We start from the raw sequence: 15,605 nt of genomic DNA, 5'->3' as shown, positions 1-15,605 counted from the left end.
TTTTGAAATAAACCTGTATCTTTAATTATATTTTTATTCAGGATTGCATTGGAAGAGGGTACATACTATATTTATTGAAAATAAACTGCATTTTCTTGGTTTGTTATGCATAGGTTTTTTTCCCTGCAGCTCACACTGTAATTTTGGTTGGGTTTTTTTTTTTTTTAACATTTACACATAAACAATGCTCACTTTTTAAGCTGAGAGAAGATACAAAAATAGATACTTCCTTAAACTGCATTACATTAGGCTTTATCTGAAGCTTTCAATCCATATGTCAATTGGCTGAGATAGTGAGCTCCCATTTAGGGTGAGGCATGTTATCATTTATGGCTTAAACATCTTCATGAAGCACCTTTGCCTATTATAACAAAAGTGAGTTAAAAAAACTGCAGAGAAACCACCACACCCTCCATAGGCCTCCTGACATGCACTGCTCATTGATAGAAATAAAATAAAGTGATTCAATTTTGGGCTCTCTTTGCCTCTTTTACTATTAAATAAAATATGCCAATAGTTTTTGGCACCAACATCTAACCTTGCTTGGTTTAATCTTGTTTCTTGGATATTTTTTTAACTTTTCTGGGTTTAAACTGTTTTATTCACAGAAGCTCAGTTTCCCTCACCCTTCTGTGTTTAAACTGGTTTGTAACAGGCATTCAGGGACAATCTTTACAGATGTGCACAGCAAAGTCACAAAACTGTGTTCTCTAAGGGGCCTAACAACTTCTGTTGGAAAACAAATAAATGCAGCACCTTGCATATAAAATATAGTGATTTACTTGCAACACAAGAAGGAGCAGAAATTTTTTGCAGTATGAGAAATTAATATTTTAGCACATCTCTTTGATAGTCTAAAATATTTACAGACTAGTAAGCAAAAAAATTGACTGTAAAATACCTCAGGAGATTTACAAAGGCTACATTTTCTGAGATGTTTGGTGAGCTAATATTTTACAGCACCATAACTTTGATAATGCTAGGAGTGATGTAAAATAAAAAGCCCATTCAATATTATGATTAATATGCAGGTCGGGTGAGTACCAAGGTAGAGAGAAAGAAAAAGTTGCTAACTCCATAGGGAAAATGTGTGACAAATGTAATTTGTATTGGTATTAACATAAAATGTATTGTTGTTGTTGTATTTACTGACATTAAAACAGGAAATTTCAGAATAAAATGGTTTTGTATATTTTTTTATTAATAGAGAGCAGTACGTGTACATCTTGCTGCTTTCCATAATGCAAACATCTAAGCTTTTCTAATAACTTCAAGCAACTGTTGGGAATGAACCTAATTAAGAGACACTTTAGTGGCTTATCTCTATCCAAACAGTCAACAAGAGGGAAAGATTCAGATGTCAGCTGGGGTGGTTTATGCAAGCATCCAAACACTCTCCAACATGGAAGGTAAAAGAAATTTCAATATTGTGCAATGAAGGAAAATACGGAGAAACTTTTAAGGATTACCAAATAATCCACCAGTAATACTTTCAGAAATGTTGCTCCTTCCCACTCCCCTCATTTTTTTCCCCAGAGATAGCAAAGAAGCAGGAGAAAGCCTCATGGTTATAAACAACAGGAAAAGTATTTGCCACACTAAAAGGGACAATTAAAATTTTTATTTCAAATAGTTATCTAACATATTTTGTATAAATGGTGCTCTACAGTATGCAAGATTTAAAAGCTGGTCTAACTTGTGACTGCCAAACAACTTACAAGAGGCTCTTGCTTTCTGTTCGAGTACCCAGCTAATGGCACATTCCTAAATGCAGAGAAATACAAGTGCATGACTTTGGAACTCATGGATTTAAATTATGTATTTCAATTATATAACCGTTTTGGAGAGAATATATAAAACAGAGACAAATATAGATGAATTAATTTTGCTCAAGTGCTTAGGTGAGTATCTACAGGGAAGTGACATAAATCCAATCTCTGATCACAGGCAAGGAGTGTGAGCTGGAAGGGATGACAGTGGTAACCAATGTATTTCACAGTCACTCCAGAGGGCAATATTCATATGTTTAGTATAATAAATTATATATTTAAGGCATTCTGGACCTAACATGTATTAATCTTATTCAGAGCCCCTACAATAAATTAACACTTCTACATTAGCTTATTAGCTAACATACAACCCAAAAACCAGTGACTATGAGATTCCAAGAGAAAAATATGGATTCACTAGACATGAAAAAAGTCATCCAGGCAATGCAGGTGTTTAAGTGACCCTGAGTAAGAGACAAACAAGCTCAACACACACACTTTTTAAAAAAATCTTGTGTAAAAGCAAACAAACAAAACCCACTGAAGATTAAACCAGAAGTTAATTTTTTACCTTCCTTTCAGTTTAAAATAAGCTGAAGAGTTTTAATAATCTTTTTGGAACAAAAAAAATCATGTAGAGAAATATCTATATCTCAGAAGTAAATCTATATCCAAAACTAACATGAAAACAAATTAAATTTAACCCTAAGTCTGTACAATAAAACAAACCTCATTAGGTAATAGTTGGCAAATTCTTATTAAACACACATCTGAAAGTTGGTTTGTTCCTTTAGGCTACTTTCTAAATATGAGTTCCTAAAGACATGTGCTCAAGGAAAAAAATACCGACCAGCACATTACAATCCCTTAAATAACTTGTCTAATTTATATATCTTGTGCAGCCATGCATATATTTAACCAGACAGCTTTATCTTTAATATAAAGATATTGAATGCGTCAATGCTCTGTCTGTACATCCTTGGCAGTCCACCACCTCCATGGCTGAATAGAAACCCATTTAACTACTGCCACACAACTAACAGAAAGCCAGCACAGATTTACTGGGCTTTTTTTCACTGTGCATTTGGGCTCAGCATTGTCTCTAGGCAATGTAAAAAAGGACTGACTTACAAAAAAGGAGAAGTCTTGAGACTTAGCAATTGGTGTTCACTGATTCTTCAAATGTGAAGGATGCAGGTTAGAAACCATCTCTCTCTCATCATAGAGTTTCTATTCAGTGAAAAGAAAGCATTGTCACCATTACTACAATTATATAATCACAGGCATTACTTTTAGTTTACACTGTTGAGTTCACTAAGCTCCATACCAAGTCAGGTGCAGTGAACCTGCAGTTCCCAGCATCTCCCACCCCAGGTGCTGCTGCTAAAGAAGGATTTCCTTCTCATTTGGAGCTTGGACCTTACACCTGTTCCAGACACGTTTCCAAACAATCAGAGAATCAATGTGTCCTGGGTTGACAGTGACATAAGGAGAACTTGCTTCTGCTAGATTAGGACTTGGACACTTGCCAAAACATTCAAGACAGGAAAGTTTATGCAAGACTCAGAACAAACAGAGAATGTGGAGTAGAACTTGTTTCTCCCCTACTATAAATGTCTATCCTCAGATAAAGTATATTATTCCTGACAAACTAATATTAAGCCTCATTCTTTAGTTGTGAATGGTTCTGCAAAGATTACTTAAATTGAAATAATAATAGATAGTTACTACCAAGTACAATTAACATAACCTAGTGAATCAGATTTTTGCTTTCTGCATTGCATCTCTGAGGTACAAGAGAACACCCTCTTTTAGGAACTGGGAATCTGACTACATAAATGAGATGATCTGGAGAGCCAAAAAGGCTTCAAAAACTTCAATGACAGAATGATCAGTCTGCCATCAGCTCTGCTGTCAGTGATGGTCCTTAAAAAACAGATGACTGAGACACACAGAGGCACACAATGACATAGTATTGCTGCCACTCCCTGATTCCTTCCCTGTGCAGCTCAGGACACAAAACATTTGCTGCCCTTTTGTCTGTTAATATTGAGAGGTGACTGGAATGGCACGTGGCAAAAAATGCTAGCAAAAGAAAAGGTCCTTCTGATGGCTCAAAGAATCTATAAATGAAACAACACACACTTTTGAGCTGATATTAGTATAGGCGGTAATATAAAGGTCCCAGGAGCAGATATGGAAAATGTCCAGATATAGGCAGATATGGAAAATATTGAAGACCCCCAGGGGCAGATATGGAAAATGTCCACAAAAGCCCACCTCCCCACAGGGTGAATACTGTTTTATAAGTTTAGAAAATTAGCATAATTGACAAAAATCACCAATTAGGACCACCAGTAGTGATGTAATTCCCCCCAGTTCAGCCCCTTCTAAATCCTCTGCCCTTAGATGGGACTAAACTTTGTTGATGAAAATGTGTCTAAAAGAGCTGTTTTTCAACCTTGCTTTCTAGGGAGAATGAAGATAGGATAGGGTTCAATGTGTTCTGTCTTTCTGCCTAGCAGGGCAGGGAATAGTCCTGGGAGAACTAGCTATGAATGCAATAACAGGCACAGAGCTCCAAATAGGTGTGTAAAGAATACACAGAATATATAAAAGAAAAAAGGCAAAAATCATTAGGCATCATTTCAAGCTCTGGGGCAAAGGAGGGTTGTACAGTTTGTTCCAATGTGGTTCCTGCCAGGTTTGTTTTGTGGTGTTTCACCTCTGTACAGCAAGTAAGGAGCCTAAGGCCTTCAGTTTGGTTTAGGTTGTTTGAAGATGCCTCAGTAGGAATCTAGACAGAGGCCTCAGCTTTCACAGAATGATTCATGGATACATCACATTTCCCAAAAACATTCATTTCCTATGAGGACAGAAATACTCAGAAAACCAAGAAACCACACAATACTTGTATTGATTTGTACACACAGTGTCAGCCAGTTCCAGCTGTACCTTGAAATGCCATTTTTGTACCTGCATGGTAGGTGGAACAGGTACTGACAACTGAACAGCAGTCTGTCCCATATCCTTCAGAAATGCTTAATGATGAATTTGTTTCATTTTCTGACCAGAGGATCTGCCAAAAGCAAGCTTCTTTCCATTACTGAAGTGTTTATGCTAGACTGCCCACTGAATAATGCCTAAGAACCAGCCTGAGATTTGAAGTGTTATGGTTTTTCTGTCTGTTTGAACCTCTGACTTCCCCAGACATAAAAGCAAATTCAGATTCAATCTCCTATGCAAATAGGCTCAAAAGTTTAAGCATTTAATATGAAAAATAGGAATGTATGTCTGCATATGTCTTTACAGGTGCATAAATTTGTATGTGCTAATTAGAAAATTTATCACAGTCATGGAGCTTTGTACAGGACAAGAATAAATAGGACAGAAGCATCTTTACCTCAGCGTGCTCCCTCAGTTCTGAGAGCTGCTCTGTCCTGTGCCAGCTCCTGGTGTTACAAGGTACCAAGAAGGCAATTTGTGAGCAGATGACTCATCCACGCTTGGAATTGTCTGTGGCAGAGTGGGGTGAGCAGCACAGGTAACAATATGTGCATACATTCTCTCTGAAGGTTTTGGAAGGCAGAGGAAACATTTGAAAGGGTAAACAGAGTAAACACTGTCCTCTGACAGCAAGATGAGCATGAAGGAATACCAATCTGGCAGGCATTCCATTTACACAGAATTGTACAGTCTTAAAACTATTTGTCTTATACCTCTGTATATCCCCTGTAAAAATAATTAATTCACTGGGAAATCAAGCTTGTAAAAAGAAAAACCAACAAAATCTTGAAATGCAAGCTTTTCCCACAAAGCAACAACAATTTTAAAATAAAGTTTCCCCATGACCCTTAATTTACAATCACATCCACAGCATAAAATCTTATTTCTTCTGATGTAGCTGTGTAGATGTTGAACAAAAAGAAATGGGGGATGCATTTCTCTGTCAGGGGCTGAACAGACAGCAGGTATCAGCTTAAATGCAAATATGAGAGAATCAATTGCAATCTTGTAAGCTTTTGTGCCAAATTTGTCATATTTTAACTTCCTAGTTGCCACAGAAACTTCAGTCAGACTATTTTCATTTCAAAATGCCTCAATTTCAAGAAGAAAACAAACACATTTCTCAAGAAGTTTTCAGCTGTTGCAAAAAGATCTAATTTTCAGCAACAGTATTCCCAAATGAATCAGAAATCTCATTTTTCATCTCAGTGCTAATGACACCCTACAAGGTGATAAAATTAGCAGCTGGAAAGTGTAATCTTGCCACCACACTTCTCAATTTGCCATTCACTTTTTAAAGCCTGTTGTTCAGCTCATGCCATTTTCTCAACAAATTTCCAAATTGTTTGTTTAATTAAAAGCCCAAAGCATATGTTGCTGACAAGCCTTTTATAACATTTTCATTATTCTCATGAGAGCTTTGTCTACCAAGAAACATCTCTTCCTGTCTCCATGATCTCTATTCCTTTTTAACGTGTGCTCAGTTCACTTATAAAATTCTAATTTCCAACTGATTTTCTCAGATATGCTTATTTTCAAACTGGTTTGATAATCAGTCTCATACAATTTGCTGGTTTGATCTTCTCTGATAGAGAAATTTGTACAGCTGATAATGTGAACATTTCATAAGCAGAAAACAAACACAAGAGTACTCAACTTCTTGCTGCAGAGAATTTCAAAACTGCTGAGAAGGGGAATATATCTGTTTCATTCTTACAAGTTTCAAATCCACGCAAAGAAAACATGAACAGAAATTTCCAGATAAATTAGATCTAACAATCTGTCCAAAGCTTCTTTCAGCTCCTGAAACCATCTAGCTCTGTGACAGTAAAGTCCCTTCTACTGCCTTTACCATGCAAAGGCTGCTTTTAGCATTTTAGAAGGTAGGCTGGAATATTTTGAGTGGCTTAAAGATTTTTTTTTATGTCTTTGACTCTAACTGCAAATTTCTTATGAAGATTATCATTATTTTCCTGCAGGGAAATCCCATACTGAAATTATACAATTTATTCAAAGAATGCAGCCCACTGCCCAAGTTTCCTGCTTTGCCATCAGAGATCCTTCCTGCCATGCAAGAATTGCTGGGGTAGACCCAGAGGTGAGATAATAACAGACAATGAGGATGTTCCAGAGAATGTATCCCAACCTGGTCCAAAAAGCAAATGTTAAACTCCCCCAATTTCCAGGTAAAGGGAAAAAAATTCTATGTCTGACTCATATCCCAATCTACTCTTTCTGAAAGAAACAAATAGTTGGTGTTTTTGCACAATAGGAGTCTAATTTGGAACAGGGTGCTATTGAACAAAAGATAATTGACAATTATGCAATTAACAGAAAATATGGTTTACCTAATTCACAATAAAACAAGTGAAGTAAAAGAAGAAAGGAGTGGTTGGTGGCCCCATGTAGCACTGGCCTTTTAATACCCAGGAGATGCTTATTAAAAGAAGCTGCAAAAATAAACCTTTTAAAAGAAGACAAATTGGATGTGTTCTATTCAGCTGGGGGATGCTGATGGGACACAGCCTATGCTTAATTTTATAAAGTTAACTCTTCTTGCACATTTTGTGAAGGAAATTTGAATACTCCTGTTATTATTGCCAAGACTTTTTTCCCTTCATTGAAAAAGGAACAGGGCATTATGCCAAGAGGAGATGCAAGGTAAAACACAGAACATAAAACCCTTAGAAGTAAATAAAATGATCCAATGGGTCCAGAAAAATAAAAGAAAATAAATAAGGAGCCCTAAACTTTCAAGTGTATTTACATATTTAATATTAATGGCAGCATATTTACAAAATTAATGATGTTTACATGCTAAGTACAGTTTTAATATTCTGAGAAGAGTGATGCACTCAAATAACTCAAACATGTCTAGGATTAAACATATGTGAAAAATGGGGTAAAGTTTCAAATGGTAGATTTTAATCAAGACCAGAGAGAAGAACATAATCCCAGAAGGTTCTGATTTGTTGAATTCCCTTTTCTTCTTTTCCCTGTTCCACTTGGTATTTCACACAAACCTTTGATTTTTCATATATGCAATAGAGTATTGTCCATGTATAAATTAATGCAGATAAATGGTTCTGAATACCAACAAAAATCCTGAGCTATTCCAGCCCATGGTGAGTTCACAGAATTCACATTGGTGTATTCAGAGAGCATTTCCAGGGACTCTCAGGAGCTCATGTTTCCAACTGTTCAAAGGCAGATCTGGAGCTCTGGTAGAATGCAGAGCCCACCTGTGTGGATTATGTCACATTACTGCCCACGACAAAAGGGAAAGGGACTCAGTGACAGAGGATATCTTGTATTCTTAATCACATCATTGGATTCTCTTGGTTTTGTAGCATCACACAGTCTTTGTTAAACACAAAACTTGAGCACAGAACCCCAGTGTCAGTCTTAATCTAGTTTTATTCCTGAATAAATACATGATTTTCCTAGTTTCATGGAAATACATTTTTCCATTTCTTGATAGTTAAAATATTTTCTTAGAAGCCAAGAAAATGAGGTTTATGCAACAAAATATTATGAAAAAAAATTTATTTTGCTGTATTTATTAGTCCCTCTGTATTACCATGTAAAGAAAATGGACCCAATTCCTTTGTTTACAGAGTAGCTAAATGACATAAGTGTTACATCATTCACTGTTTTCTTCAGAAGCAGTAAGGCCACACAAAAAGCTGGAGCAGCATGAACTTTTTTTCCTTTAGGGCAGACTACATTAACACACTTACTGAAGGAAGGGACAGTAATGATCCAGTCAGTACTTATCAGGACAAAATTAGTAATGATATATAATCCCAGTGGTTTAAAAGTAAGGAGTTCCAGATCTAACAAAAGTCCTGGTAATGCCTTGGTTTAAAGTCTGAGCGAAATCTGTGTAACCCTCCAAAACAGCTTAGTATTGACAAAAACAAACAAACAAAAAAGAAAACAAGCAAATCGAGAAATCTGAACCAGAACCAACTTCAAGTGTTCAATGTCCAGATATCAACGTTTAGATACTGGAAATCTCTATACAATTCTGAAGAATTGATCAACAGGAGAACTGTTAAGAAAGGTTAAAACCCCCGGTAAATTGCAAACTGTTGGGTCCTCCCCCCCCTCAGAGTTCTAATGATGTGGAAGCTGCATAATAATCTCCCTGTGAACCATAAACATAATAAAAGCTGAGGCCATTTCTAACATAATCTCTATCAGCAAGATGCCAGCGCTTTTCCAGATTTCCTAACGGGTCCCTGCTAATTCCATGCCAAAACTAGCAGTGGATTTCTTCCTTTTAATCTCCCCTAATGCCTTATTCGATTATTGTCACTGCTCTCCGGCCGCGCACCGTCCCTTCAAACCCTAATTCCCCCCGTGGAGCGGTCAGATGAGGCTGAACGGCGGCGGCGAAGCCGAGGGACGAGCACGGCCGCGGGCAGAGCCCGGCCCGGGAGCGAGGGGCCGGGGCTGAGGAACCCGGCCGGGCCCTGCCAGAGCCTCACCGGGGCTGAGCCACCGGGCTGAGCCCGCCGGGCCCTGCCAGAGCCTCACCCGGGGGTGAGCGACCGGGCTGAGCCAGCCGAGCCACCAGGCAGAGCCAGCCGGACTCTGCCAGAGCCTCACCCGGGCTGAGCCAGCCGGGCTCTGCCAGAGCCTCACCCGGGCCCGGGGGAAGGATGAGCGCCGACACCGGCTCCAGCTGACGGCTCTGAGGGCACTGAGCGTCCCGGCACACACCTGCGGCATGGCTCTGCTGCTCGCCTGGGCGTGTGTGGCTGTGAGGTGAGTGAGCCCCCGCCACCACGCCGATCCCCGAGGGCTCCCCGCAGCCCGGGGCTCTGCCGTCCCTCCCTGCTCCCCACGGGGCTGACGGGGACTCGCCTCTGCCCGCAGCGTGGGGACAGCGCTGGGGGACCAGGGCGACGGGGCGGACCTCTACTCGGAAAACATCACTCGCATCCTCGACAAGTTGTTGGACGGCTACGACAACAGGCTCCGACCGGGATTTGGAGGTAGCGGGGAAGCCTCGTCCCCTCGGGGAGCCGGCGGGTGGGGAAGGGCGAGCAGCGCTCTGGCGGGCTCGTTCCGCACCCGCGGTAGGAGGGAGGCGGCGGAGCCCCAAAAGCGGCGGCGAACAGCAAAGTTTGCCTTGCTCCGCAGCTCCTGCCTCTGCGGGGCGGCTCCGCTGCCCTCGAACAGCGGTCCCGCTCCTCTCCCAGCCCTTCTCCGTGTCCCGCAGGCGCCGTGACAGAAGTCAAGACGGACATCTACGTGACCAGCTTCGGGCCGGTGTCCGACGTGGAGATGGTAAGGGCCCCGCTCGCCGCCCCTGCTCTGTTTTCCCGGGATTCATTACGGTGGCATCTGAGTTGACCGTCATTAAAGCAGATTACGAGGCTTAATCTCTTTGACAATCTCTAGGGCCCAGCAGAGCAGTTTGGCCAGAGCTGCATACAGCTATTTCCCGGCCCGCCAGCCGGGGCTGGGCACACACAGCCTCAGGTGAGGGCACGGCCGCAGGTAAAAGATGCCTCTTGAACCCTGAGAAGAAGATGGTGAGCGCCGTGTCCCAGCAAAGCTCTGCAGAACGCTGCCTGGTGGGAGGACACCGAATGAGCAGCTGCAGGGGAATGGTGCCACTGCTGACACAGCTGCCCCTGGTCGTGATGGGTCCCCCACAAACTCAGGCAGGCTTGGGTGCACTCAGTCTGTGTAGACAGAGATTCAGACTTGGGTGGACTCAGTCTGTGTAGACAGAGATTCAGACTTGGGTGGACTCTGGCAACTACAGCAGTAGCCCCCAGGAACATGTTAAGTCATGGAAGTGAGAATAACATTGCTGTTCTCTTTCTAGACATTGACTTGGGCTGCTATTTTTGCCGTTGTACACCCCTGTAACACCATCTCACCTGAGCCTGCAATCCAGCCCAACTGTGGGCTCCAAGTAATATCAAAGGTTTTCCACTGCTCTTCATCAGTCAAAGAGAAGGCATAACTTTGCATTCTTAAAAAATTTGCCCCAGCCAGGTTTAGCTCTGTTTCCTAAGCAACTTTTGCAGAGAGGTCTTTTCTGAAGAGTTGTGAAAATATTACTAAGAATTCTTGGAAAAAAGTCCCATTGATTAATATTAACTTGACACCATAATCCTACTGTGATGTGACTCAGATCAGTCCTCACTTTGTGAATATCCAAAGGAAGCTGCAGAAGAGTCACCGAGCGTGTCTTTTTGTTTCTGGCAATTAAACATTGATAGCTTGGTCTTGCACTTTGAAAGGGAGACATTTGTATTTCTTAGACCTCAGTCACTTTGAATTAAATTAATATCTATGAGAGTACAATGAGGGTTAGTTTTTTTCCCCTTAATCATGTCCAATTATCTGTTCAATGATTCATTTATAACTGTTCTTCAAATAATAAGAAAATAGGATATGTTTTCATGGATGACTTTTTTAGTAACTACTTAATGATAATAGGATTGAGTGTTTAAGCAGTAAATGAAATGCCACTGACATGTGTGTTAGATTGTCTCATAGATTTACTGTCCCCACAGCCACTTGGGACTGCTGACCCCCACACAGATGTCAAGCCCTATTTATTTTCCACAGGAATACACAATGGATGTCTTCTTTCGTCAGACATGGACTGATGAGAGGCTGAAGTTTAGTGGGCCAACTGAAATATTGAGACTGAACAATTTAATGGTCAGTAAAATTTGGACACCAGACACGTTTTTTAGAAATGGAAAAAAATCAATTGCTCACAATATGACAACTCCTAACAAACTTTTCAGAATTATGCAGAATGGAACTATTCTTTACACTATGAGGTGAGAGCTTGTCCTGCTTTTGGTTGACCTGTATTTTTGATTCTATCAGTATTTTCCTACACACCATATTTTTCATTATCTACAACTGTGTGTTCTAGACTAACCATTAATGCTGACTGTCCTATGAGGTTGGTGAATTTCCCAATGGATGGACATGCTTGTCCACTGAAATTTGGAAGCTGTAAGTTTTCTGTGTCTTTTAGTTTGTTAAAGTAACACCTTTGGTCAGAAGATCATAAGATATTACTTAGTGACCTGTCTTAAATTTTAAGTTGTATTTTTATACTAGAATTTTACTTTTTTCTCTGAGACTCAGACCATTCATATGGACATGGATATATCATCTGAAGGGTGACTGCTGAAGCATGTTTTATTATTTATTATTCTTATACTCTGGTACTCAAAGTTGGCCTTCAACAAATATTAAAACCTCTGCTACATTTACTATATTACTTATAATTTTGGAAATATATTAGTCTGTGGTAATCAATTTTGAAAATATTTAGTTGAGTTGTGGTAATCAATATGTATGTTTTATAACAAATTAAGAAGTGACAGCTAGTTCCTCTCAGATCCCACCTCAGCCATTCTCTTATTGTTGCTTTTTTTCTCATTTTGTCATTAATTATCTTGGGAACTTCCTGGAGTAGGATGCATGTTTGTGTGGGCATTTGAGCTACGAAAGGGATTACTCTATTTATTTTTTCAATTGCTTATAAAATATGTAATTAGTAATGGTCATTTTCCCCTCTGTTACTCAGATGCTTATCCAAAAAGTGAAATAATTTATACTTGGAAAAAAGGACCATTGCATTCAGTAGAAGTACCCCAGGAGTCTTCCAGTCTTCTCCAGTATGACCTCATAGGACAAACTGTATCTAGTGAAACAATTAAATCTAACACAGGTAAGATGGAGCCATGTGGAAACTACTAGTGTTCTGAAACATCTTGATAATGAATTACAGGTTTTTTTTTCATATAGAATGAATTAATGTATCTTTTTCTTTTTCTATTTTAAAAAGTAAAACCCTTGGACAGACTCTAACCATTGTCTCTTAAAAGACAGCTTTTCAATACAGTCCCATCAAACAAAAATTTTTTTCATGATATTCTTAAGAATTCCCGCTACCTCTCCATCCCAGTAAAAACAGTGCATAAAATGAATACTATTCTGCTCTGTTTCCATAAGGTCACTTTACCTTTTTTAAACAGCTTATTTTTATTATGCTCTAAGAGGTCTGTGATTTCATCTGAACATATTATGTTGGGTTTAAGCCAATAATGTTCACTCACATGTTGCCAGAATAATGCTGACATACTTGTCTCTTAACAGGTGAATACGTAATCATGACAGTTTATTTCCACTTGCAAAGGAAGATGGGCTACTTCATGATACAGATATACACTCCTTGCATTATGACAGTCATTCTTTCTCAGGTGTCTTTCTGGATTAACAAGGAGTCTGTTCCAGCCAGGACAGTTTTTGGTATGCTGTGTTAAGGTCTTTGAGCTCAGCATCTACCATTCATTCATTCATTCATTCCTTTCATTACTTGTTTGTTTTAGGGGAATATTCACTCCAGCTGCTCTATTTCCATCTGCAAAGGAAAATAGGCTACTATCTCATTCAGACATACATTCCATGCATCATGACTGTCGTCTTGTCTCAAGTTGTGTTTTGGATTAACAAAGAATCTGTTCCAGCAAGAACCGTGGCTGGTATTTGTGTTTTTCCTTTTGTCATTCATTTCATTCACTGTATTGAATCCGTTGTATCAATCAGATACTGCAAGCCAGGGGGGATTAGGAAAGGCAGCTAGTAGGTTTCAGTCAGCAAAAGTAAATACTAAAGTGAAATGATAGTCAATTTGCCTATGAGGGTCAAAATTATTGACTCAGAATGTTTGGGTAGCCAGACTTGTTTGTGACAATTTTCAGTTGTATTCCAATTGTATTTTTGTATGCAGAAAGGGACAATTTCAAAGTAAATGTCATTTTTTCAAGAGGATTTTTTCCTATGGATTTATTGTCTCGTGAGACCAATATGAGTTAAAGCTTTAAAAGGAAAAAAAAAATCACATGGAATGGAATTATTATCCGACATAAGGTACCCCATCTAACAGTCATTCTGGAGTGCTCTCTTCCCCTTGGTTACGAAGGTATCTAAACAACTAACAAGGGCTTTAGATGGATAAAGATCAGTGAGATGAATAATGTCCCTAGCACAGGTTGAATTTATGAGAAAAATGTATCCATACTGCATGGCAGGGCCTTTTTCTTTCTTTCCAGTGGTTTGAATTAATGCTCTCAAAGCTTTGAGTCTCCTGGTTCATACATACCTGAGGTTTATACTCCAGATATGATGCTACCTGATTTGGCTTCATGTTGCATCTCTGGATTGTAGAGTTACATCCTCTACATTTTGAGTAAAACATGCTTGCAGCATAGTGGGCGTGGAAGGTAACTGTACATGCCTGAAGAGATGTGCAAGTAGTTCTGTAGCTGATTTGGTAATAATTATATAAATACCCCAAACACTGGAATAACAGCTCCTAGGTGTTGTACTGAAGAGTAACATGGACCTGAGAAAACATTTTATGAAAAGAGTAAAATAAGCACCTCTCCACCTCTGTGGAAAATAGTGATGTTAGCATTTTAAAAGAATATTTCAATCCTTATTCCATTAGTATTTCCCCAGGGCACAGTCTGAATTTGTAGTCCAGACTCATTCAAAATCCCATGGATTCTGAATACCTTAATCTAAGGAAAAGAGGGCAAATTCTTTATGACAAATTCTTCTGGTCTTTTTCATTGAAAAAGAAAATTTTAAAATAGTGAAGGTTTAAAAAGCATCATCTTGCAAATACTTTAATTATAAATTTTCACTTTTACTTATTAGTCTGAAAGCTAAATTTGAGAGAAGAGAAATGAATAGTAGAAGAATAATGATGTGCCTAAACCAGTTTTTCAGCACAAAATAATTCAAGGACTTTGTTTACCTCCAAAATGGATGCCAGCTATCAGATTTCAGTGTTTGCATTATGTAACATATTCTTCAAAACTTACTAAGAAGTGTTCAAAATGTAAAGACAAGGGTGAACAATCAGCAGTTGCACAGTTTACCAACTGTAATTTCGTATTCAGTTTGATGAAGTAGCTTTCCACAGTGCAGAGCATTTCATCAATATTCACTCCACATAGAGAGAATTCTTATCTATATCTGTAAAAGAATAGGAGACCTATTCCTAAGTTAAATTACTGCTGCAGTAAGTTTTTATTCAGACACAGAATATATCTATTTTATTACTAACTAGCACATGGACAGATTCTAATCTAATCACACATCATTTCAAAAAGTTCATTCTGGACCTTTGAAATTGAAATGCATCTCAGCATAGTTGTATTCATATAATAAAATGAGTCTGTCAGATTTGGGAGAAGTAGGAATGCTACATATTTCTATACCATCTCCTATTTGTATTTCATTAAAATGTGATAAGTAGTGACATTGGGATGTATTTAACCTCAGACAGCTGGCAAGCCACATCATGTGAAAGAGTTGCAGAGAAACTCTGAAAATAATGTCACCCTTTCTGGATGCTGCAATATGCTATGACACTGCATCCTTTCCTCTGAGCATCACTCACAGCATATTGCTTCATCAACTCAACATGACCATCACAATATGACATTAAAACATCTTTCACTTTGACACCTACCCTTTCCCAACTGCAGAAAATAGAAGAGGATATTCTCCACCTTACTGTCTTTAAATATCCACAGTTTTTACATTCTAGCAGGCATAATTATAAGTAAATATGAGTCACAGAGGCTTGTATGTAAATGATTGAGTTTGTTCTTGCATTTTTTGCTTGTATCAGGCAGCAGTAGGAAGTAAGTATATTTCCTACATTATTAATGCTGTACACTCCAACACAGAAAGAATAAATTCATGAATTCATGTGAAGAACACCATGGGGCCCATGAGCTACATGACCAGATTTGCTCTGTG

At 39.0% G+C, this 15,605-nt stretch overlaps 1 protein-coding gene across 1 annotated transcript in view; it reads left to right on the top strand.

Annotated features, from left to right (window-relative positions):
• Positions 1 to 9,510: 9,510 nt before the first annotated feature.
• The window catches only part of GABRA6 (gamma-aminobutyric acid type A receptor alpha6 subunit), a 20,674-nt gene continuing 14,579 nt past the window's right edge, over positions 9,511 to 15,605 (top strand). The window contains exons 1-7 of the mRNA XM_005418667.1: positions 9,511 to 9,548; positions 9,660 to 9,778; positions 10,006 to 10,073; positions 11,373 to 11,593; positions 11,692 to 11,774; positions 12,355 to 12,498; positions 12,927 to 13,079. Of these exons, the coding sequence (XP_005418724.1) occupies positions 9,511 to 9,548; positions 9,660 to 9,778; positions 10,006 to 10,073; positions 11,373 to 11,593; positions 11,692 to 11,774; positions 12,355 to 12,498; positions 12,927 to 13,079 (826 nt within the window). The remainder of the gene's footprint in view (positions 9,549 to 9,659; positions 9,779 to 10,005; positions 10,074 to 11,372; positions 11,594 to 11,691; positions 11,775 to 12,354; positions 12,499 to 12,926; positions 13,080 to 15,605) is intronic.

This window comes from Geospiza fortis, unplaced genomic scaffold (assembly GCF_000277835.1).
Source record: "Geospiza fortis unplaced genomic scaffold, GeoFor_1.0 scaffold55, whole genome shotgun sequence".
In the NCBI taxonomy this organism is placed as follows: Eukaryota; Metazoa; Chordata; class Aves; order Passeriformes; family Thraupidae; genus Geospiza; species Geospiza fortis.
This window is presented reverse-complemented; position numbering and strand designations above follow the sequence as displayed.